This window comes from Pinus tabuliformis, chromosome 9, assembly GCF_031772625.1.
Source record: "Pinus tabuliformis cultivar Carrire ecotype Pingquan chromosome 9, CPIR1, whole genome shotgun sequence".
NCBI lineage: Eukaryota > Viridiplantae > Streptophyta > Pinopsida > Pinales > Pinaceae > Pinus > Pinus tabuliformis.
The window spans coordinates 865325447-865343204 of record NC_142307.1 but is presented as its reverse complement, the minus strand read 5'-3'; the positions used below and the strand labels follow the sequence as shown (position 1 = coordinate 865343204).

The 17758-nt window shown below is 37.3% G+C and overlaps 1 protein-coding gene across 1 annotated transcript in view; it reads right to left on the bottom strand.

The window, feature by feature from the left end:
• NAD-ME2 (NAD-dependent malic enzyme 2) overlaps positions 1 to 17758 on the bottom strand; it is a 177292-nt gene that overhangs the window by 59002 nt on the left and 100532 nt on the right. Inside the window, exons 11-12 of the mRNA XM_089445877.1 lie at positions 7285 to 7398; positions 6878 to 6943 (exon numbers count right to left, since the gene is read on the bottom strand). Coding sequence (XP_089302003.1) covers positions 6878 to 6943; positions 7285 to 7398 — 180 coding nt within the window. The remainder of the gene's footprint in view (positions 1 to 6877; positions 6944 to 7284; positions 7399 to 17758) is intronic.

Below are 17758 nucleotides of genomic sequence, written 5' to 3'. Positions count from 1 at the left end.
ACTATTTTTTACAAGGCTACACTCAACAACAATTTCAAAAATATCATTACTGCAAATTCAAAATAGATGTACCCTTTCAATGTTACTAGGGGTTGGCTCATTGTTGCTTAGACTATGTATGTATATATGTGCCCAAAAATCGTCACTACTATGCACAGACTTTTTGTCTTCTTATGCCATTGTCCAGGACTACGAGCAAGGTGATGAGCCTTCTCTTATATGCGCAGAAACACTTATGCTTCTCCTCTGGTTGTACAAGGGACTGTATGAGATGATAAGCCTAATGTGCCTTCATTCTAGGTCTCCCTCATGCACAAAAACGTAATAGGAGTCTCGACTCCTCTTCCTTGGTGACTGAGGCTCAAATTGAGTCCTTTTGAAATGTGTTTATGCTCAGAACAAGAGGAGAACTAGGCTCCTTCTTTTCTAGCCTTCACTTGCATGATAATTATGCTCGAACCTCATGCACAAGTATAGAGAAGACCTTATATATCTTGTACAGATGTAGGGTATGAGTTTTGCTTGACAGTGAGACTATGCTTCAAAACTTTGGTACTTTTATCTTATACTCAAAATATCCCTTCAACAAATTTGATCTTGGAACTAATATATGCACAGGTGTAGAAATGATCTCGGTGCCTCTTCCAATGAGGAATTTATGCACAGGACTATACCACAAAATTGCGAACCTTTGATAGAGGACTTGAGTCCTTTCTAAGGCTATAAATATGTCATTTAATACCACAGAAACTTCAGATCTTTGACAAGGGTTTTGGCTATTTTCTAGAGTTATTATAGTCGACAAATAGAAAGGCCTTGAATGCTTAGCAAAACTAGAATAGTCCTTCAAAACTATAATGAATTTATTCATCTATAGTGATAGTAATATACATACCAAAGATGTGAAAATACTCAAATATTTCGTTTTGAAGACCTTGTGATGCCACTTTTGACCTTCGCTCCTATACTAGAGAGTGTGGCCTCCTTAGAGTTGCTTGACAAGCCTTTGTCCTTTACAAAAGTGCTCTTTATGCTCTCTCTCTGCTGTAGTAGGTTTGGGGCCTTGATATAGTGATTAAGGGCTAATGGATGTGCCAAAAGCCTTCGATCTGTTTGCCAAAAGGGTTGGACTTGAGAGAACTATTAAATTAGCCTCTAGATCCTTTTACACAGAGCTTGAATGCCCTCCAACTAATCTTGCTATTGCACTGCGTAATATGACTTTGTCTTTGTAAATAGGGCTAGAAAATGTGCCCAGAAATTCGTTCTAGTTGCCTCCACCAATTCGGCTTAGGGTTTTCTCTTTCCCTAAGAAGAGATGATGCCAAACTGACCTTCTTTCTGCCCTCTATTCAAAGCCCTAGCTCTAACACCATGTTGAGAAATCTAGGGCACACAGTTAGGGTATTTATTTAATTTGATTTCTCTTTCATCCTTGACATTTTCTTGTGATTTATATTAGGACATTATCATTATTATTTATTTTTGTTCATCATCAAGACAAATGCCAATAAGAAGATCACAATGCAAACACGACAACACCATATGTAAGTTGCCAGCTAGCGCCAAAACCTCTCTCAGAGAGGAAAACCCACGAATATCTCTTCTTATAGAATATGTTCAATGAAGACTTCCAAGACCATGACCCAAGACCAAAACCCCAAGTGATGAACCAGCCAAATCCCAAAGAATATCTCTGCACAGCAAGACTGAGGAAACCCTAGTTCCTCCTTCAAAACTCGCATGTGTGAATAGGAAGATACAAAATTTGCTTCCTTTCTTCCTTCGCTAACTTCCACATAAATTCACTCCTCCTTCCCTTTTTCGCTGGATCAATCTCCCCTAATTCTCTCGTTGGATCAGATATATATTACTTGTTGGATGTGTGTACAAATGAGGAGGGTGAATTCCTTTATATAGGTTTTGCTTGAGGATGAATTGGGCCAACTTGAAGAGGGTTGGCCGACTCATCACTTGAAGGCTTCTAAACAATACAATTTACATTGTTTATTTTTTCTTTCTTGTTACATGGGCCCTCCAAGGGCTAGTATATCATGACCTTTACCTTTTGACTTGTAAACAAGACCCCTAGAGCACTCAATGGGTGCTTTGACCTAGGACCACAACATGATGGGCAAGAAACCCATTTCAATAATAATAATTTTCTTTTGCAAATAACTTTTCTTTTCTTTTTCTTTTAACAAGTACATCAAGTCATGAATCAAGCAAAAATTATGAACACCTACACTAGTTACCTTTCAACAGATGGTTCTTGTGGAGGCTACATTGTTGCGCCTCTCTGTCGGGTTCTCTTGTGGGCTATTGATGTCTCTTTTGGGATTTTTCGATCCTTGTGTTTTTCTGCACCCATTTGGGTTTTCCAAGGGGCTTGCATACCCTGTATAGTTTTCTTTGTTCTAGAGCCTAGGGTCTGCTTGTGCAATCCTCAAGGTTTACATAATATTCTGTAATGTTTAGCATCTCTCCATGGCTTCTCTTGCTGGCCCTTTTGGGCTTCTCAATCTATATCTAGAATGTGTTTACGCATATGCAAAATGTAATTTTTTCCTCTCTAATGAATAAAATTATGCATCGTTCACGGAAAAAGAAATAAACAAAAAAAAAATGCATGTAAAGATTAACATTTGAAGTTGCAAATTGAAGTTGGATTTGGAAAAATATAAGCTTGGTTTGACAAAGACGACATTAAGACTGTAATGTTCCAAACTTAAATAAAGAGTGATATGCAAAGCAAAAACGATTTACAGCACAAAAAATTTGAACAATCAGCAAATGCTCATAAAAACTCTAGAATTAAGAACCAGCTGAACCATTTTATTAATCAATGGAGAAAGCACAATAGTATGGAGGAATGCACCTAGGATTCCCTCAATGGAAAGCGTGACAGAACCCAGGTGATAATACAATGATCTCAAATGTTGGAAATCGTTGCTCCTCTAATGCTCTGCGCTGCCTAGAAAACTTCACTACTGCCTGGAAAGGGACTGCAAGAAACTCCTCCTCCAGTGTTCAGAAAATGATGAAACTTTAGCCACAAACTCCTTGGCCAAAACCCAGAAATGGTTTGGCCGATTTGGACTTCCCAAAATCGACCCCCAAAGGAACTATTCAATCCCCACCACTTCTACACTATTTTCTGCAAAGATACGGCATAAAACCCCACCTCCGGTGCTCAGAAAATTGTGAAACTTTATATTTGGGATCCTTGTCAAAAACCCTGAAAAACCCAGAAAGGATTTTGGCTGGATTAGACTTCTGAAATTCGACCCCCTTCGAGCCCAACCTCAGCTACCACTGCAAAACTCGGCCTATTGGAAACCGCCTGTAAATCCTCCTGGAAATGCCCCCAAAGTGTTGGGCTGACCCTTGTTATCCAATCCCTGACTTCCCGGGTGAACTCTTGGCCTAAGACACCTGCTCCTAAGCTCCACGAAAAACTGTTGAGTGGCCTCTGCGCTGTCCCACAGCGAAGCAATTCGGACTACTGGAATGCTAGTTGTAAAACTCAACAAGAATGTTGTTCTATTACTGCTATCTCATCTCTCTAACTCTCAGGCAAACAATTTGATCTCTATTGCCCTCTATATCCCTCTGCGTATTCTTCGGCTAGCCCAAAAATACGCACTCTCTGCTCTGCGTTGGTTGGTGGTGCTATGTCATTGCCCTGGAACTCCTGAAATCCTTGTAGAACTGCCTCTCTAGGGCGGGCACGGATGGTCCCCCGAAGTAGAGGTTGAATCTCCCACTTGAGAGATTCGTGGCTAAACAGTCGGTTGACTCAGCTAAATAGCAGAGTGAACAGTCAAGTGATTTTGTTTGCAATATGTATGAATGAATCCCAAAATGAGAGTTGCTCCCTCCTTACAACTTCTTGGGCCTCCCTTGCCTCATGTGGGCCCCTCCATCCACCTATTCGACTTTCCTTCCAAGCTATTCGAATAGGCCAATTCGAATTCCCATGTGGGTGGCCCCCCACATTCCTCTAGCAACCAAATTAAGTCGAATTGCCTCCTAAGTCCCTAAGTCGAAAATGATGGGTTCTCTTACTTAGCCAAAATTGTGCAAAATTGTGTAGCAGCACCCTATTACAAATGTGTTTGAGAAGGGACATGACAAAGACAAATATGGATATCACCATTATCAATGGTTTAAGAAATTTAAGTAGAAATGAGTCAAAGGGTTTAGTTTTACAAATTGATTATGTCAACAAGTTAAAGTCACGATGTGCTAGGTGAATCCCATTATGAAGCTTAGGGAAACATTGTTAGGAAAAACGAGTTTGGGTTCAATTTTGATTCAAATTTAGAACTTGAAAATGGACTTAGGATTAGTAATGATTTTGTTAGATCTAAGTACGATATAATAAGGAGTAATGATGATCTTGTTGTTAGAAGCAAGCAAGAGTTGTTGCTCTATCAGAGTGTGGATTATGTGGGGGTTCAATGAAATGAGCAACTGCTACTCAATTTTAGGATTTATAAGAGGTTAAACTTTTGCTAGGTTGATGGGAAAATTCCTCTCGCTTTTGTTGATTCTTTTTTAATTCCAAATATTTAACTTTTTTGTAAAACATTTTGGTTTGAATTGTGTAGATGGCCATAGCCTAAGACAAGTGAAATAATTGATTTGGAAGTTTCATGCTTGTTCAACAAAACCCCCTAATTTGTGTTTGTATTGGCAATAGCTTGGGTGATGGCTCTTGTGTCTATGGCATGAGTATGTCACCATTTTCCATTGCCTCTCTCCCTTACCTGGCTAGAAATCTCTTGCCCCATATCCTTTAAATGCTAATCAAATTATCTACATTGTAATTGGAATGATGATATATACCAAATATATATCTTATTGCATCACAAGAATACACGAATTTTCTCATTTCCAGACCAAACCTACATTGAAGTATACATTTTATAGCCTAACCAAACCTCATTCTCATAGTATGCTTTAAAGCAAATAGTTTTAGACTCTCCTTTTCATAAGAGAAAACTCAAGTAAGATGAAGTAGAAAGCAAATAAATTTCAGGGAAGGCATTGCATTGAATATGCAACTTATTAATATAGTAAAAATTAAGCTAATCCATTTATCCTAAAATGTCAAAAATGTAAGAAACCAAAGCAATATTTATGCACAAAAGCAAAAGTAGGATAAGTTTTTCCATTAAGAAAAGGTATTCAAGTATACCTCGGCTTGTTCTAGTTTAATAAATAAAACTAATGTAACTAATAATATCAAAGGCCAAGCATATGTAACTAACATTTTGTTGGGGATAGATTGTATTCATTCAATTCAATCTTTATATTCCATCCCCCTTGCATCCCCCCAGCCCCCTAGTGTCCCCGTGGCGTCCCCTCGGTGTCCCCCTTGCGTACCCATGGAAAGGAGTCGCATTTCGTCACCAAAAAAATGTCCCTCAGAGTTTCCCCGAGTTTCCCCAAAAAGGGGACATGGGGGAAACGTTTCCCCAGGAGTTTCCCCATCCCCGAGTGTGGGGGAGAGACGGAGTGCATCCCCGTGGAACACTGGTATATCTTTTAGAACTCACAGTTTAATGAGTGTGGATTTTAGCGATGGCTTAAACTGGTATCCCAACCTTCTGAACATAGCTGCTTAATCTTCTGTTGTCTAGAAACATATGTTGCCCTTGCAACATCCGAGTTTTATGACGTATGGGTAAGACAATGGTAAATCTTTGGTCATGGGGATGAATACAAATCTACTTGTTGCTCTTTGCTTAAATTAAATTCAATATAATGCTAAATTCCATCTTTCCAGAAAAAACAAATTATAGCTTTGAAAAACCAAAAACAAAAAAGAAAATAGCCCCTATTGGTAGCCATTGCTATGATGGTAATTTAGAGACTTTCTGAGTCACTGTTTCTTGATAGAAGAAGTCGGGAGTTTTTTATAATCCACTGATTCTGGGTAGAAGTCGGGAGATTTTTATAATCCACTGATTCTGGGTAGAAGTCGGGAGATTTTTATAATCCACTGATTCTGGGTAGAAGTCGGGAGCTTTGTATGATCCACAATTAATCAAAATTGAAATACTTAATTATGCACAAAATTTGATCCCCAGCAAAACTGTTTTCAAATTTCTGCATATTCATGTAAATTTTATGGGCAAAAAACTGTACACAATTAATTTGCTAGAAGGTGTTTGGCATCTTGTATCCCTGGAATTTTCTTCACCACGTGCCAACCAAAGAGTTTAATTTTATGGCATTGTCTAACGAATTTATAATTTCACCAGGATGGCAAATTCCTCGCTGGAATCCAGCGAGAAATCTGACTGTGGGAGTGTTTAAATCGTTTTAATGGCGAAAATGGATTCAGCATCAATAACCCATGGGGCACCCTAAATCCTGAGGCTTGACAGCTATAACCCAGATTTTCAATAATTTCCACTGTGTTCTCTCAAAAATTTTCAAAAATTTCCACCGGATTCTCTCAAAATCATGCTGGAATTTCTATTATTTTCTGGACAAAACATGGCATGTTTAGAATACGCGTAATTTTATCCGTTTGACAGAAACTGCACTCCGACGTTGCCAGGGTCATCATAGCTGTCGTGAAACTCGCTGCTGTAAAAGCAGCATCTTTGGTGATCACGGAAAAGCATTTGTTTATTGGTGAGTGTAGCATACACATGGTAACACATTTATATAAATTACAAATTTTAATTAATGGCATTCTCTGATACGTCATGGACAGATGATGAAAATTCATAGAGGAACATCCCCTTAAAAGAATGCCTTCCGCGTAATTACCAAATGAATTATCCAAAAGAAATCATTTGTACAATTCCCCATACACAAACAGAAAATTGTTTAAATGCATTCATCAACATGAAGATACCTCTTGACTGAAGATGCCGCCAACTCCAGATAAACCTAGAAGCACATGAGGCTTTACCTTTTTGACCTGAATATAGAATCATCTTAGAATATCATAATTGGAGGTGACTGATAAATTTGTCAATAGAATGACATCCAAACCAAATAAATAGCCAAGTCCTTCTTCTACAAAAGGTTAATAAAATAAGCAAGATAAATTACCATGTTGTATTTATAGGCGAAAAGCTAATACCTTTATGAATATATACTAAATGGTTAACTTACATGTAGGTTTATAGGTTGATAGTATAGAGGAGCCACAGTTGAAGCAAGCACATGCTAACCTATAATTTCATAATAAAACCTAAAACAAAGCAACCAATGACAACAAGATAAACCATGTATGAGAGCCTGGAACAAAGAAAATACCACTTCAACAAGACTGGCGCCCTCATGCAAACCTTCAATTTCTCCAGACCCAAATCCTCTTGCAAAAGGTGCTGCCTCTGGGTCAAGGTCCTTACGAGCATGCGTAATCAAACCCTGTTTCCAAAATTCAGATTAGCCACTGATATTCATTGCTGACTTTGATGTATACTAGAAAATCAAAAATCAACAGGTAGAAAAAAACAAAAAGAAACTGTTCATAATATCTCAACAACAAGATCTTCTAGGTACGAATTCCACACAAGATACTTTGAGAAAGGAACAAGCCATGTCAAAAATGCAAATGAAGGAAAAGGAAACAAAAAGAAACCAAATCCTTATATGGACTTCCAATAATTCTTGATCTTATCATTCACTAGACCATTCATCAATGACAAATATATTTTGCTGGATAAATATCCAAAATGGGCTTCAACTATTATCAACCTCGTTGAAAAAATAGTTCACATTTCTATCAAAGTTTATGAATTAACAAGAGGATAAGCCATGAAGTGGCTAGTCCCTACCATCACTTTTATTGGGAGGAAAAAATTAGCTACAACTCAAAAATGTAAGTACACAGCATCACTAAAATATATGAGCACCCCGCATGCTTTAAGTGTCTAAATCTTTTTCAAGAAGAGCTATATTGAATACAAGCCATAGACCCGTCCACGGTAATTCACGCAAAATAGTGGCAAAGTTATGATTGTTAGTGGTGAGGGAAATATAAGTTACAAAGACACTATAGTCCCCACAACATCCAATGGGAGAAAAGGCTCTGCACTACAGGTACTCTTTTTCATGACCTGTTTATACTCCCATTTATTGCACACAGCATTCTCCAAATTACTACAGTCATAACAGTTTGTTCCATGCTTTGCTTGTTTGAATTTGTGTGGTGACAGGCCATTACAGCTGTCAACCTCCAAAGAATAATGCATGTTACAAAGTCACTAAGGCCACCACAACATCCAAAGAGTGAAAAAGGCTATGCACTCCAGGTATTCTTTTCCTTGAGCCGTTGTTTATTACACATGTTATTCTTGAATCTTCAAATTATTAGTCATACTTATTTGTTCCATGCCATAATTGTTTGATGAGTTTGTGTTATGACAGACCATTAGAGCGACCACCCTCCAAGTTCTCCACCACTAAAGCTAATCTTAATAAGTAATAACTCTTTAGATTCAAGAAGTTATCAGCCTAAGACAGCTTGGAATGTTGAATGTTAGCATGTCAAAATTTATGCCTAGATTCCAGGCCACATAAACAGCCATGCATTCATCTATTCATTCCCCATCCTAGGTAATCAACCTGACTGTGTGCGAAGAGTTCAAATTCTTTCACAATCTGTGGTGAAAATGATCTTATGTGTTGCTTGTCTAACCAAATATATGATCAAGCTTATGGTTTATTGTATTTTCGGCTTCTTACCCACCAAAAGTGGGCAACCCTATAGGAGAAAACTTTTCTCCTATCTTGGACAGCCAGCAGCCCTACATATTGCTCAGTGATGATGATATTGCCATTTTCCTCCACCATGTGCATGGATCATGTTGACCACTCGAGTGTCAACCACATGAATTATCAAAGACATGTATGTCAGAGTACATTTCAAAGCATTCCATCATGGTCAGAACAGTCATATTTTCAGAACATCATCATCATTCAGCTTCAGGTCATCATGTTGTATCCCAAATTCTGATGCCCTGCCTGGATGATGTAAAAATGATTCTAGTATGATAAAAATTGAGTCATGTAACACACCTAGGTACCTTAAGATTTTGCTAAAGAGTTTTCACTCTAGGGAGTTTTTTTCCCTAGCTCATTATTTGTGTTTTTCAACACTTATAATTAGTTAAATTTTTCTCCCACGTATTCCCCAAAGCTAGAGTGAGGCTTGATGGTAAAGTCTTAGGTGAGTCCTAGTGTATAGAGTAGATGTAAAATGCCATACTAAATCATGTCTAAAGTTTCACAGAATTTGGATGACTATAAGTGTCAGTTTTTATTATTAAAAATTTCCACTGGTCGAGATTTTTAATAATTATTTGATGTAAATGTAAAAAAGTGTTGTCTATAGAAGTTGTAGGGGGCATGAGTACTCAAAATTAGACTTCAACACCTCAACTTTCTATCTAGACACACTTTAGGTGTCAAAAAAATGTGTCTATATGTTTATACCCCTCAAATTGTATTATTTCCATTTTCTGGCAAAAACTAACAATTAATTAGCTGGAAATTAGCCAGAAAATTAAAATGAGAGAAAAATAAAATTCTCTCCAAGTGGAAAATATTAAAACAAAAAGGATGAGGACTTTCCCAAGAAAGGAATCAAGTCAAAAGTGAAAGAATCTCCGATTCTCCACAAATCAAGCAGGAAAAGTCCCAAAAGAAATTCATTGGTCCAGAAAAGCAACTAATGACCCAGAAAATCGAAATTTTTAAATAGGATGGTCCAAGTTGGTTGGATAGAATGAGAATCTTTCGAGGAGGAAAATTGAGAAATAATTTTCAGTGGTCCAAACCACTCTAGCAATCAATTTCAAGGCAGTTCGTTCACTCCTTCAAGCAAAACGTCTCTCTCTCTCCATGATTTATGCAGGGGCTTCTAGAGGAGGTCGAATGTTTTTGTGGCATCAAGTCAATGAGTAACACCTTGGACCTAGCCGTTTTTCCACTTGGATGGGTCTATCTCTCTCATTTTTTCTATTCAAGGAATTTCAAAGCTCCTCATTGGAGGATCACATTGTAAGATCGAGCTCTTGGCTAAGCGAAGCTCTGTTGGACTATGTACTTCAGTTTTTTTTGAGTAATACAAAGAAAGTCTTTGGGGGCTAATGCATGGTAGTGTTTTTCTTTCATCTTCTATGGTAAAAAAATTCTGATTTATTGTTCTTAATACTCTACTAGTGCATATAAAAATTTGTTGTCTCACTTGCCAGTTGTGGATCTATTATTTGTAAGGTATCTTACATTAGTATTTGAGATTGGAGAAACACTTTAGAATTAGCGACACTAGTGGGTTTTTGGTTGAACCCCTAGGCCTCTATTTCATTGTGCTATCTATCTCCTTGTGAATTAACAAAAGTATTTCAAGTGTGTAGAGATCTTTTCCTGAATCAGATCTTGGGCATGCAGGGACATTTTTGGTTGAACAAACCAGCTCCCAAGGATAGAAGTGGAAGAACCCGTCTTGATTTCTTCTAAAGGCTTCTCATTCAAAAAAATTTGCAGGGGTTTCTTGGCCATAGCTTGTGACAATTATTTATTTCACATCTATTTCTCTCTATTAATGCGCTTTACTGAATAGATCTGCTATTTTAAGAGCTTATTTTCGCTTAGTAAAGGGCGGAGGTGTCAGTGTCCTCTTACCCTTTAGATTAGCCCTTGTAAACTTTATAAAAAATTTGCAAACACTTTTCTAACCCACTTGTACATATATTTCTCTTATATAGATCTTGTATATATTTCTTGGGTTTTCCATCTATTGTTTTTTGCAGATCTAAAGGGAGAACAAGGGTTTTGCCTGCAAAATTTTTCCTGCAAGTGAAGCTTGAGGATCAAAGAGGAATCATTTTTTTTTGAGGCTACATTTGCTTGATTCATCAAACCCTCTCTCCTAGACAGCTCGGATTTCAAGGAGAACAAAATTTTTGAAGATCGTCTGCATTTTTTAAGCCTATTTCTCCTAGGCCGCAAGCATAGGAGGAGGTTGTTTTTCCTCCCAAGCAAAAATCCTCCAAGGGTTTAAGTAAAATATTTTTTATCAAAAAAATTTAAAGACATTTTCAAGATCGATTTGGAGAAAGTATTATTTAAAGGCTTGGATTTCAGATCCATAACTTTTTTTGAAGGTCACATAAATTTTTAGCCTCTTCTTCACTAGGGCACAAGCCCAGAGAGGCTTCTACCTTCACCTGGTGCGAAAATTCTCCTTGATTTGACGTCTTGCAGCTGAAGCAAATTACTTTGGAGGAAAGCAAATGTTTTTCGGATGGGTTTTTCTCATTGTAATGAAATCACAAGCCTTGTAATTAATCTCATAAAACAATTTGGCTCTTTGAGGAAGGGGTATCAAGCTCGTTTTTATTGTAAACCCTCCTCTAAGATCAAAACCCTCTCTTTGTCTAAGAAGGTCTCTTTGTAATTATATAATAAAAGGATTTCTTCTTGTGGGAGCTTGGGGTTTTCCCACACGGTATCCCTTCTCCTCATTTGGTAGGAGAGCTTCTTGATTGATTGATTGCTAACTCATTAGGCTAGTTTAGTTCCTTGGATGCATTTTTAACTATTGGATCTAATCTCTAATCTTCTAATCTAGTTTAGTTTGGTTTCACTACTTGATCTAGTTTGCATTTGAGTAACTCTTGTCTTGATCTCCTTTGCATTCAAGTCGAAGTAGTCTCCTTCGAGTAATTAGATCTAATCAGCAATCTCATTTGTCATCATTTCAATTTTCTCTCTCTATCTCAACTATTTGTGCTTCATTGTATAATTCGCATTTACTCTATTTGTCATTAAACACTCTGTTAGAAAATCAAAAAGGCAGAAAGATTTTCTTATTCTTGATAATTACTTGTGATGTTTCCTTATTATTATTACAATTATTTGTATCTTATTTCCTTTAGTTCACCAAGCAATTACCAAAAGCAGCGCATAAAACAATAGACACTAGATGTAGGCACTATGCTAGGGGAAAACCCCCTCGAGGAGAAAACCCAATCAAGAAATTCTTCCTTCTAATAATATTCTTTGAGACTCTTCACCCTAGACCAAGGCAAGACCTTCCCTCCACACCAAGTCAGCCTCCTAGAAATTCGACCCATTTCCAGCAACTTCGACTAGGCAGCAACTTTTGGCAACAGAAAAACTTAGAAGACTTCAATCTCCCAATCCATGACACGAAACAAAGAGAGAGAGGCACTAAAATTTCGATTTTTCCATTCTCCTTAGACTTCCCTAAACTCGCGTTCACTTCAGCTTCCCAACGACAGACTTCGCACTTTTCCCAGCTACAAGAAATATCGAACTTCTTGTGAGAGAGATGCTCCAAATGAATTCGATGTGCTTGTATTTATAGGCTCCATGTGAGGTCGAATAGGGTCCATAGGCTGACTTGATCTTCTTCTAGGCCAACATGGTGTGGACAGTACATAAATCATATTTGACTCGATACTTAACCTTTTTACATGATTCAAAAGCCCAAGAAGGGTCTCTTTAAAAGTACAATGACTATTGACTCAAAATAAATCCTAGAAGTCCACAATGGGGACTTTGACCTAAAACAAGGTGACCCAAGCATGAAACTCATGTTTTAATAAGGCCCAATAATAATAATCAAAATTCTTTTCTTTATTCTTTTGACAAGTACATTACATGATGACTCAAGTACATTAATGAAGACCGAACATCATTACATTTTTCAACACACTCTAAAACACATATCCTAATTTGATCAATTGAAAGTGGAATTGCATTTTGTTATTGATATATTTGAAGCATTTCAATTTTTTTTTAAGCATTGCCGTTAATCTCATTTGGAGCACTTGTATTTCATTTCCACTTTGCATCTCTAAAATTTACCTCCAAGCATAAGCTTGGCTATTAGAAATTTTAGGACAAACTTCCTTAATTGTCATTCAAATTGATAAATTTGAGTGTTGAACAAAGGTTAAAAACGTGACCTCGTAGTTCTCTTGTGGTCGAGCGCTTGTAGGAATGGAGGCATGTGGGTTGTCTTGAAGTCTAGGTGGGTATCGTTAATGAAGGACAAGTGCCTCCTCATCCTATCCTTCTTGCAATTCACCTCACTCTTTACCAAGTTTTGAGAAATTGAGGGGAAGTTACACCATAGATTAGGCATTTAATTAAAATTAACCAAGAACATTTTGTCTCAGACACTTCACATACACATCCTTGCATCTTTTACAAAATTGATTATTGTGATATTGGGATTGTGCACTAATTATTTCTTTCAAGCTTTTGTTGAATCAACCTTGTACTTGTTGATCCCAATTTCATACTCATTGTCCATTGATATCATATTCTTATTGAAGCATTGCTCTTAATTTCGTAGTATAAGTTTTATCTATCTCACAAGTCTTTCTATTGCTTATATCTCAATATTGTACTTGATTTATTGTTTATTGCGGTATCACCCTACTAACGCTTGTCTTGCAACATTGCATATCTTGTAACTTGAAGCGTCATTTTTCTATTTTGCAAATATTGTAATTATATTTGAGCATTGTTTAAAAGGCACTGATCTCTCATCTTTTATTTTATTGGATGCCATATCGATTTAATTGAATAAATCCCATAATATTTGCTCATTAATATTCTTACTTGCTAATTAATCTTTAAATTCAAGTTATATTGAATAGTAATTGCCTTGCCCTTTATCTCCTAGAGCTTATTGTCTTCAACAAGTTTTCCTTCAATAACCATATTTATGGACTACGCCCCATAGCTTAGTTAAGAGAGAGCTTAAACGGAGAGAGTTGAGAATAGGTGACAGCCCCTTCTCTAAGTGTTGCGCCTTGAAGACCACACCTAGTGGGATTGAGACTTTGCCCGCATTTAGGTGTGCATCTCAGGCGACAATAGGTCATACACCTCTCACCATTTGACATACCTCTATTGGAGAATGCATTAGGGTAGCTATTAATTCAATTTCTCCTTAACCTTAATAATTGCTTGTGAACTTTATTTATCTTCTTGTGTTTCTTTATTAGATATTTTCATCAAACAATTATCAAGAGAAAAAACAGTAAAGACAATGGACACAAGATATAGGCTCCAAGCCAGGGCAAAACCCCTCCAAGGGGAAAACCCAGAAAGAATCTCTTCTCTTCTTATAGAATCTGCTTCAAATGAGAAAACCAAGACCCAAAAACCTAGACCAAGCCTCCTAGCACCAAGTCAATCCTTCAAAGGTCATCTTAGACAACAAGAGTCAAAACTGCTTCAACCAGCGTCTAGCTTCAATTTTGGCCCCCAGCTTTGACCTGTAACTTCGACTTGCAACTTCGGACCTACAGTTGTTGTAGAAACCCTAACTTACGCACGTGTGAGAGAATAAGACCAAGATTGTGTCTCTTTCCTTCGTTAGGGTTTCCTCCTTTGCTTCTAGTCTTCTTTGGCTTCAAATATTGACCTTCTTGCACAAACTTTCAGAACTGCAAATAGATCTGAAATCTCGGTCTTTGTAGTAGCAACAAAAACCCTAAAAAACTCGCACGCATGAGAGAACAAAGCCCAAAAATAAACTTTCTTCCTTCCTTTTGAGTTCTTCTTGCTTTCTAGACCTTCACTCTTGCTTCTTTGATGCTCCTTGCCTCAGATCGAACTTCTTGATGAGAGAGATCGAATTAGTGCCTAAGGAATGTTAGTTTTTGTACCACCGGATGGTGTTCTAGTCTCGAGACTTTGTGGAGAGGCTAAAACACAGGAGTTCTTCAAAACCCAAAAATCATTTATGGAAATTCCACCTATAGATGGCTCAATTAAATTAATTGACCATAATTAAAAAATTCCTAAGTCTAACTTAGGAAAAGTGGTTAATTAATAGGAATTAATTGAGAAAGGTGTGAATCATCAAGTTTTAATCTTAGTCGTTGGAGTCCCAACTAGAGATTATAAGAAGAGGTCAATGGGTAGATGGAGAACACACCAGTGCAGATACTTAGTCACATAGGCGGTTCAAATTCCTAGTTGCAGGAGTGATTCAGTAGTGGAGACTGAGCCAAGAGGCGAATAACAGGCGGCAGGAGAGATCAAAAGTGATCCAGAGGAAGTTTTCCAATTCTTGAGAGTCAAAAAGAGCAGGTTGAAATTTTCGCCTAAAAGCAGTGCAAGGACTACGCAGTTGCTTTAGAAGAGCAATTCGATTTGGCTGAAGGGGAGGACATTTTCAGTTCCAGAGGCCGAGAAGATTTTCCAAAGGGTCGAAGAAGCATTTTCCCAGTCAACAGCAGGCAGGACGAGTTAATTGGCAACAGTTCCAGGCCAAGCGTGTGAAGGTTGCGCTAGGGTGACGTAGGGCCAGCGCAAAGTAGGGTGGACGGCTTGCTTTTCAGAGGCAATCAGGTGTGAGGATTGTTCGAAGAGAGGGTAAAATCCCACAGTATATTTTTTCCAGTATTTCTCTTAGGCAGTATCACCAATTTGGAGACATTTTATTGTACTCGGAATTTCTGCTACATAATAACAATATAAATCCTCAGTTGTTGCAATTGGTTTTCCCACATTGGGTTTTTCCGGGGACTTCGTTAAAAATAACGGTATCACAATTTTTGTGTGCTATATAGCATTTCTCAGTTTCTAGAGCTTTTATTTTTCCACAATGTTTTATTTGTGAAGATTGCAGTGTGATTAATTCGTTGTCGTTGTAGCAATAAACTGCATAATTAATTTACTGTCAAAAGAATTAATTCCGTTGTTGCAAAAGAAATTTCGTAGAAATTTACACATGGTATCAGAGCAAGATTGACAGACGGGAAGCTCAGAAGCGGAAGAGAGAAAATTTCGTTGTTCAGAGGGAGCAACAGGCCGAAGTTTTCAAGGTGTGCACAGTGTGAGTTGTTGGGCATGGGTTCAATTTTCCAGTTGAAGTTGCAGGAAAATTTGATTTGTCCAGAAAAGCAATTACAACAGGCAGAAGGAGCAGCAGCGGATCAGTATTTTCGCTGAGCAAATTCCTTGATTGGGCGCAGTTGTTTTTTGCAGCGATTTGCAGTAGCGGAATCAGAACCAAGTGGAAGAGAAAGTGCACACATAGAAGGAGGAATTTCCAGATTTTCCTAGAGGGTTTCTAGTTCTAGTTTTTTGGAGGAGATCCATTATTTTCTAGTTGCAGAAGGTTGTGTGAGTTTGCTAGACTAGCCAGTTCGAAATGTTGGGGTCACAAATTGTGTGCCACTTTCCAAAGAAGGACATTTGGAAAGGATGAATGAGTAGTTCCAGACAGCAGTGGAAGGCAGAGCAAGGTAGACATAGTAGTTACGTGCATTCTAGGAGGGAGTGCAAGTTTCAGAACAATCAGTCGAGCAAGAAAACAAGAGGAGATTCCAGTTTTGAGTTTTTGCATAGATGCTTAGAGATCAACATAGATTGGACTAGGGTTGCAAGGGAGCAGCTCCCCCCCCCCCAAATCCTCAAACCCGCTCCCGGAGTGTGCTCCCCTCGGGAGAGAAATTTTCACTCCCTAGCCTTTTTTGCAATTTTTTTTTTGCAGTAACATTCGAAATGCAATTGTTTTTCAAAGAAACAAATAATTTTTTAGTGGGGCAGCCTAATGATCAAGCCTATGGCCCCAGTATTGATATGTGATTCATGGTAATGTTAAATTCTTAAATTAAAAGTGACATTCTCCTTAATCTTCATTTTCATCCCTTTACTTTAAGAATTTAACATTACCATGAAATGACTCAGGATGTTTGAGAGTGGTTACGACCTCATTGGATTTCATATGGAGAAAGTAGAATTTTAGATCTCATTCAAAATCTAGCAAATTTATCAGTTTTTCAAGATTTCAGGATTGGGGGGATTGTAATGTTTCCATTGGATTTGTCATGTATTAGGGTATGGAACTCGTATTTAATCAAGAGAACCAATCCCTCTATGTACCTTGATGTTAGTGACATTGGTTGTCGAACTCCTCTATCATGACCCTACTAAAAATGTACCCATCACTCAAACAAAATCTTGACTTGACATGCTATGTTTTTTCTATCTTATGTTAATGCTTAGAGGGTGATATTAATGACAAAGATCCCTATATAGATCCAAAGGTAATGACAAAGATACCTCTGGATATTAATGCTTAGAGGGTGATATTAATGACAAAGATCCTGATTTTCCAACAAGACTCAAAAATTAGACATTTCTCGTGGCGGCAAGAGGCCCAAGCATTAACAATAGATAATAGATTTACTTGTCTTTTCTAGTTTCTAGTAGTTTTTATAATTGTTGACTCTTTCATATTTATTATGATATTTTTTGTAAACAATATATGACAATTTAAGTTTGAAGTTGGCAATTATAACTCATCGCTAATGAATTATGAATATGATGCTTCGTGAAAGTTGAAAGTTGTTTCATTTCATTTCATTTTATAACATTTCATTTCATGTTAGATATTCTTTGTTCTAATGGTTACACTTAGCTTACAAGTACAACTTTGGTCATCAATGATGATAAATGTTATATATTGAATTTTGAAAGCTTGAAACTTTAAGATTGATGAAACTTTAAGATTGATGAATCATGAGACTCAATATGTTGTATGTTACTAACTTGTGGACGTGGTTAATGAAGATTATAACTTCTAGATTATTGATGTTATATGGTTCAATCTATGTTTTTATGATTTTTATATCTAATTTATCATTCTACATGCTTTTGTTGACATATATGCATCAAAATATAAAAATTCGCTCCCCAATTCGTTCCAGAACCGGGAACTTCTGAA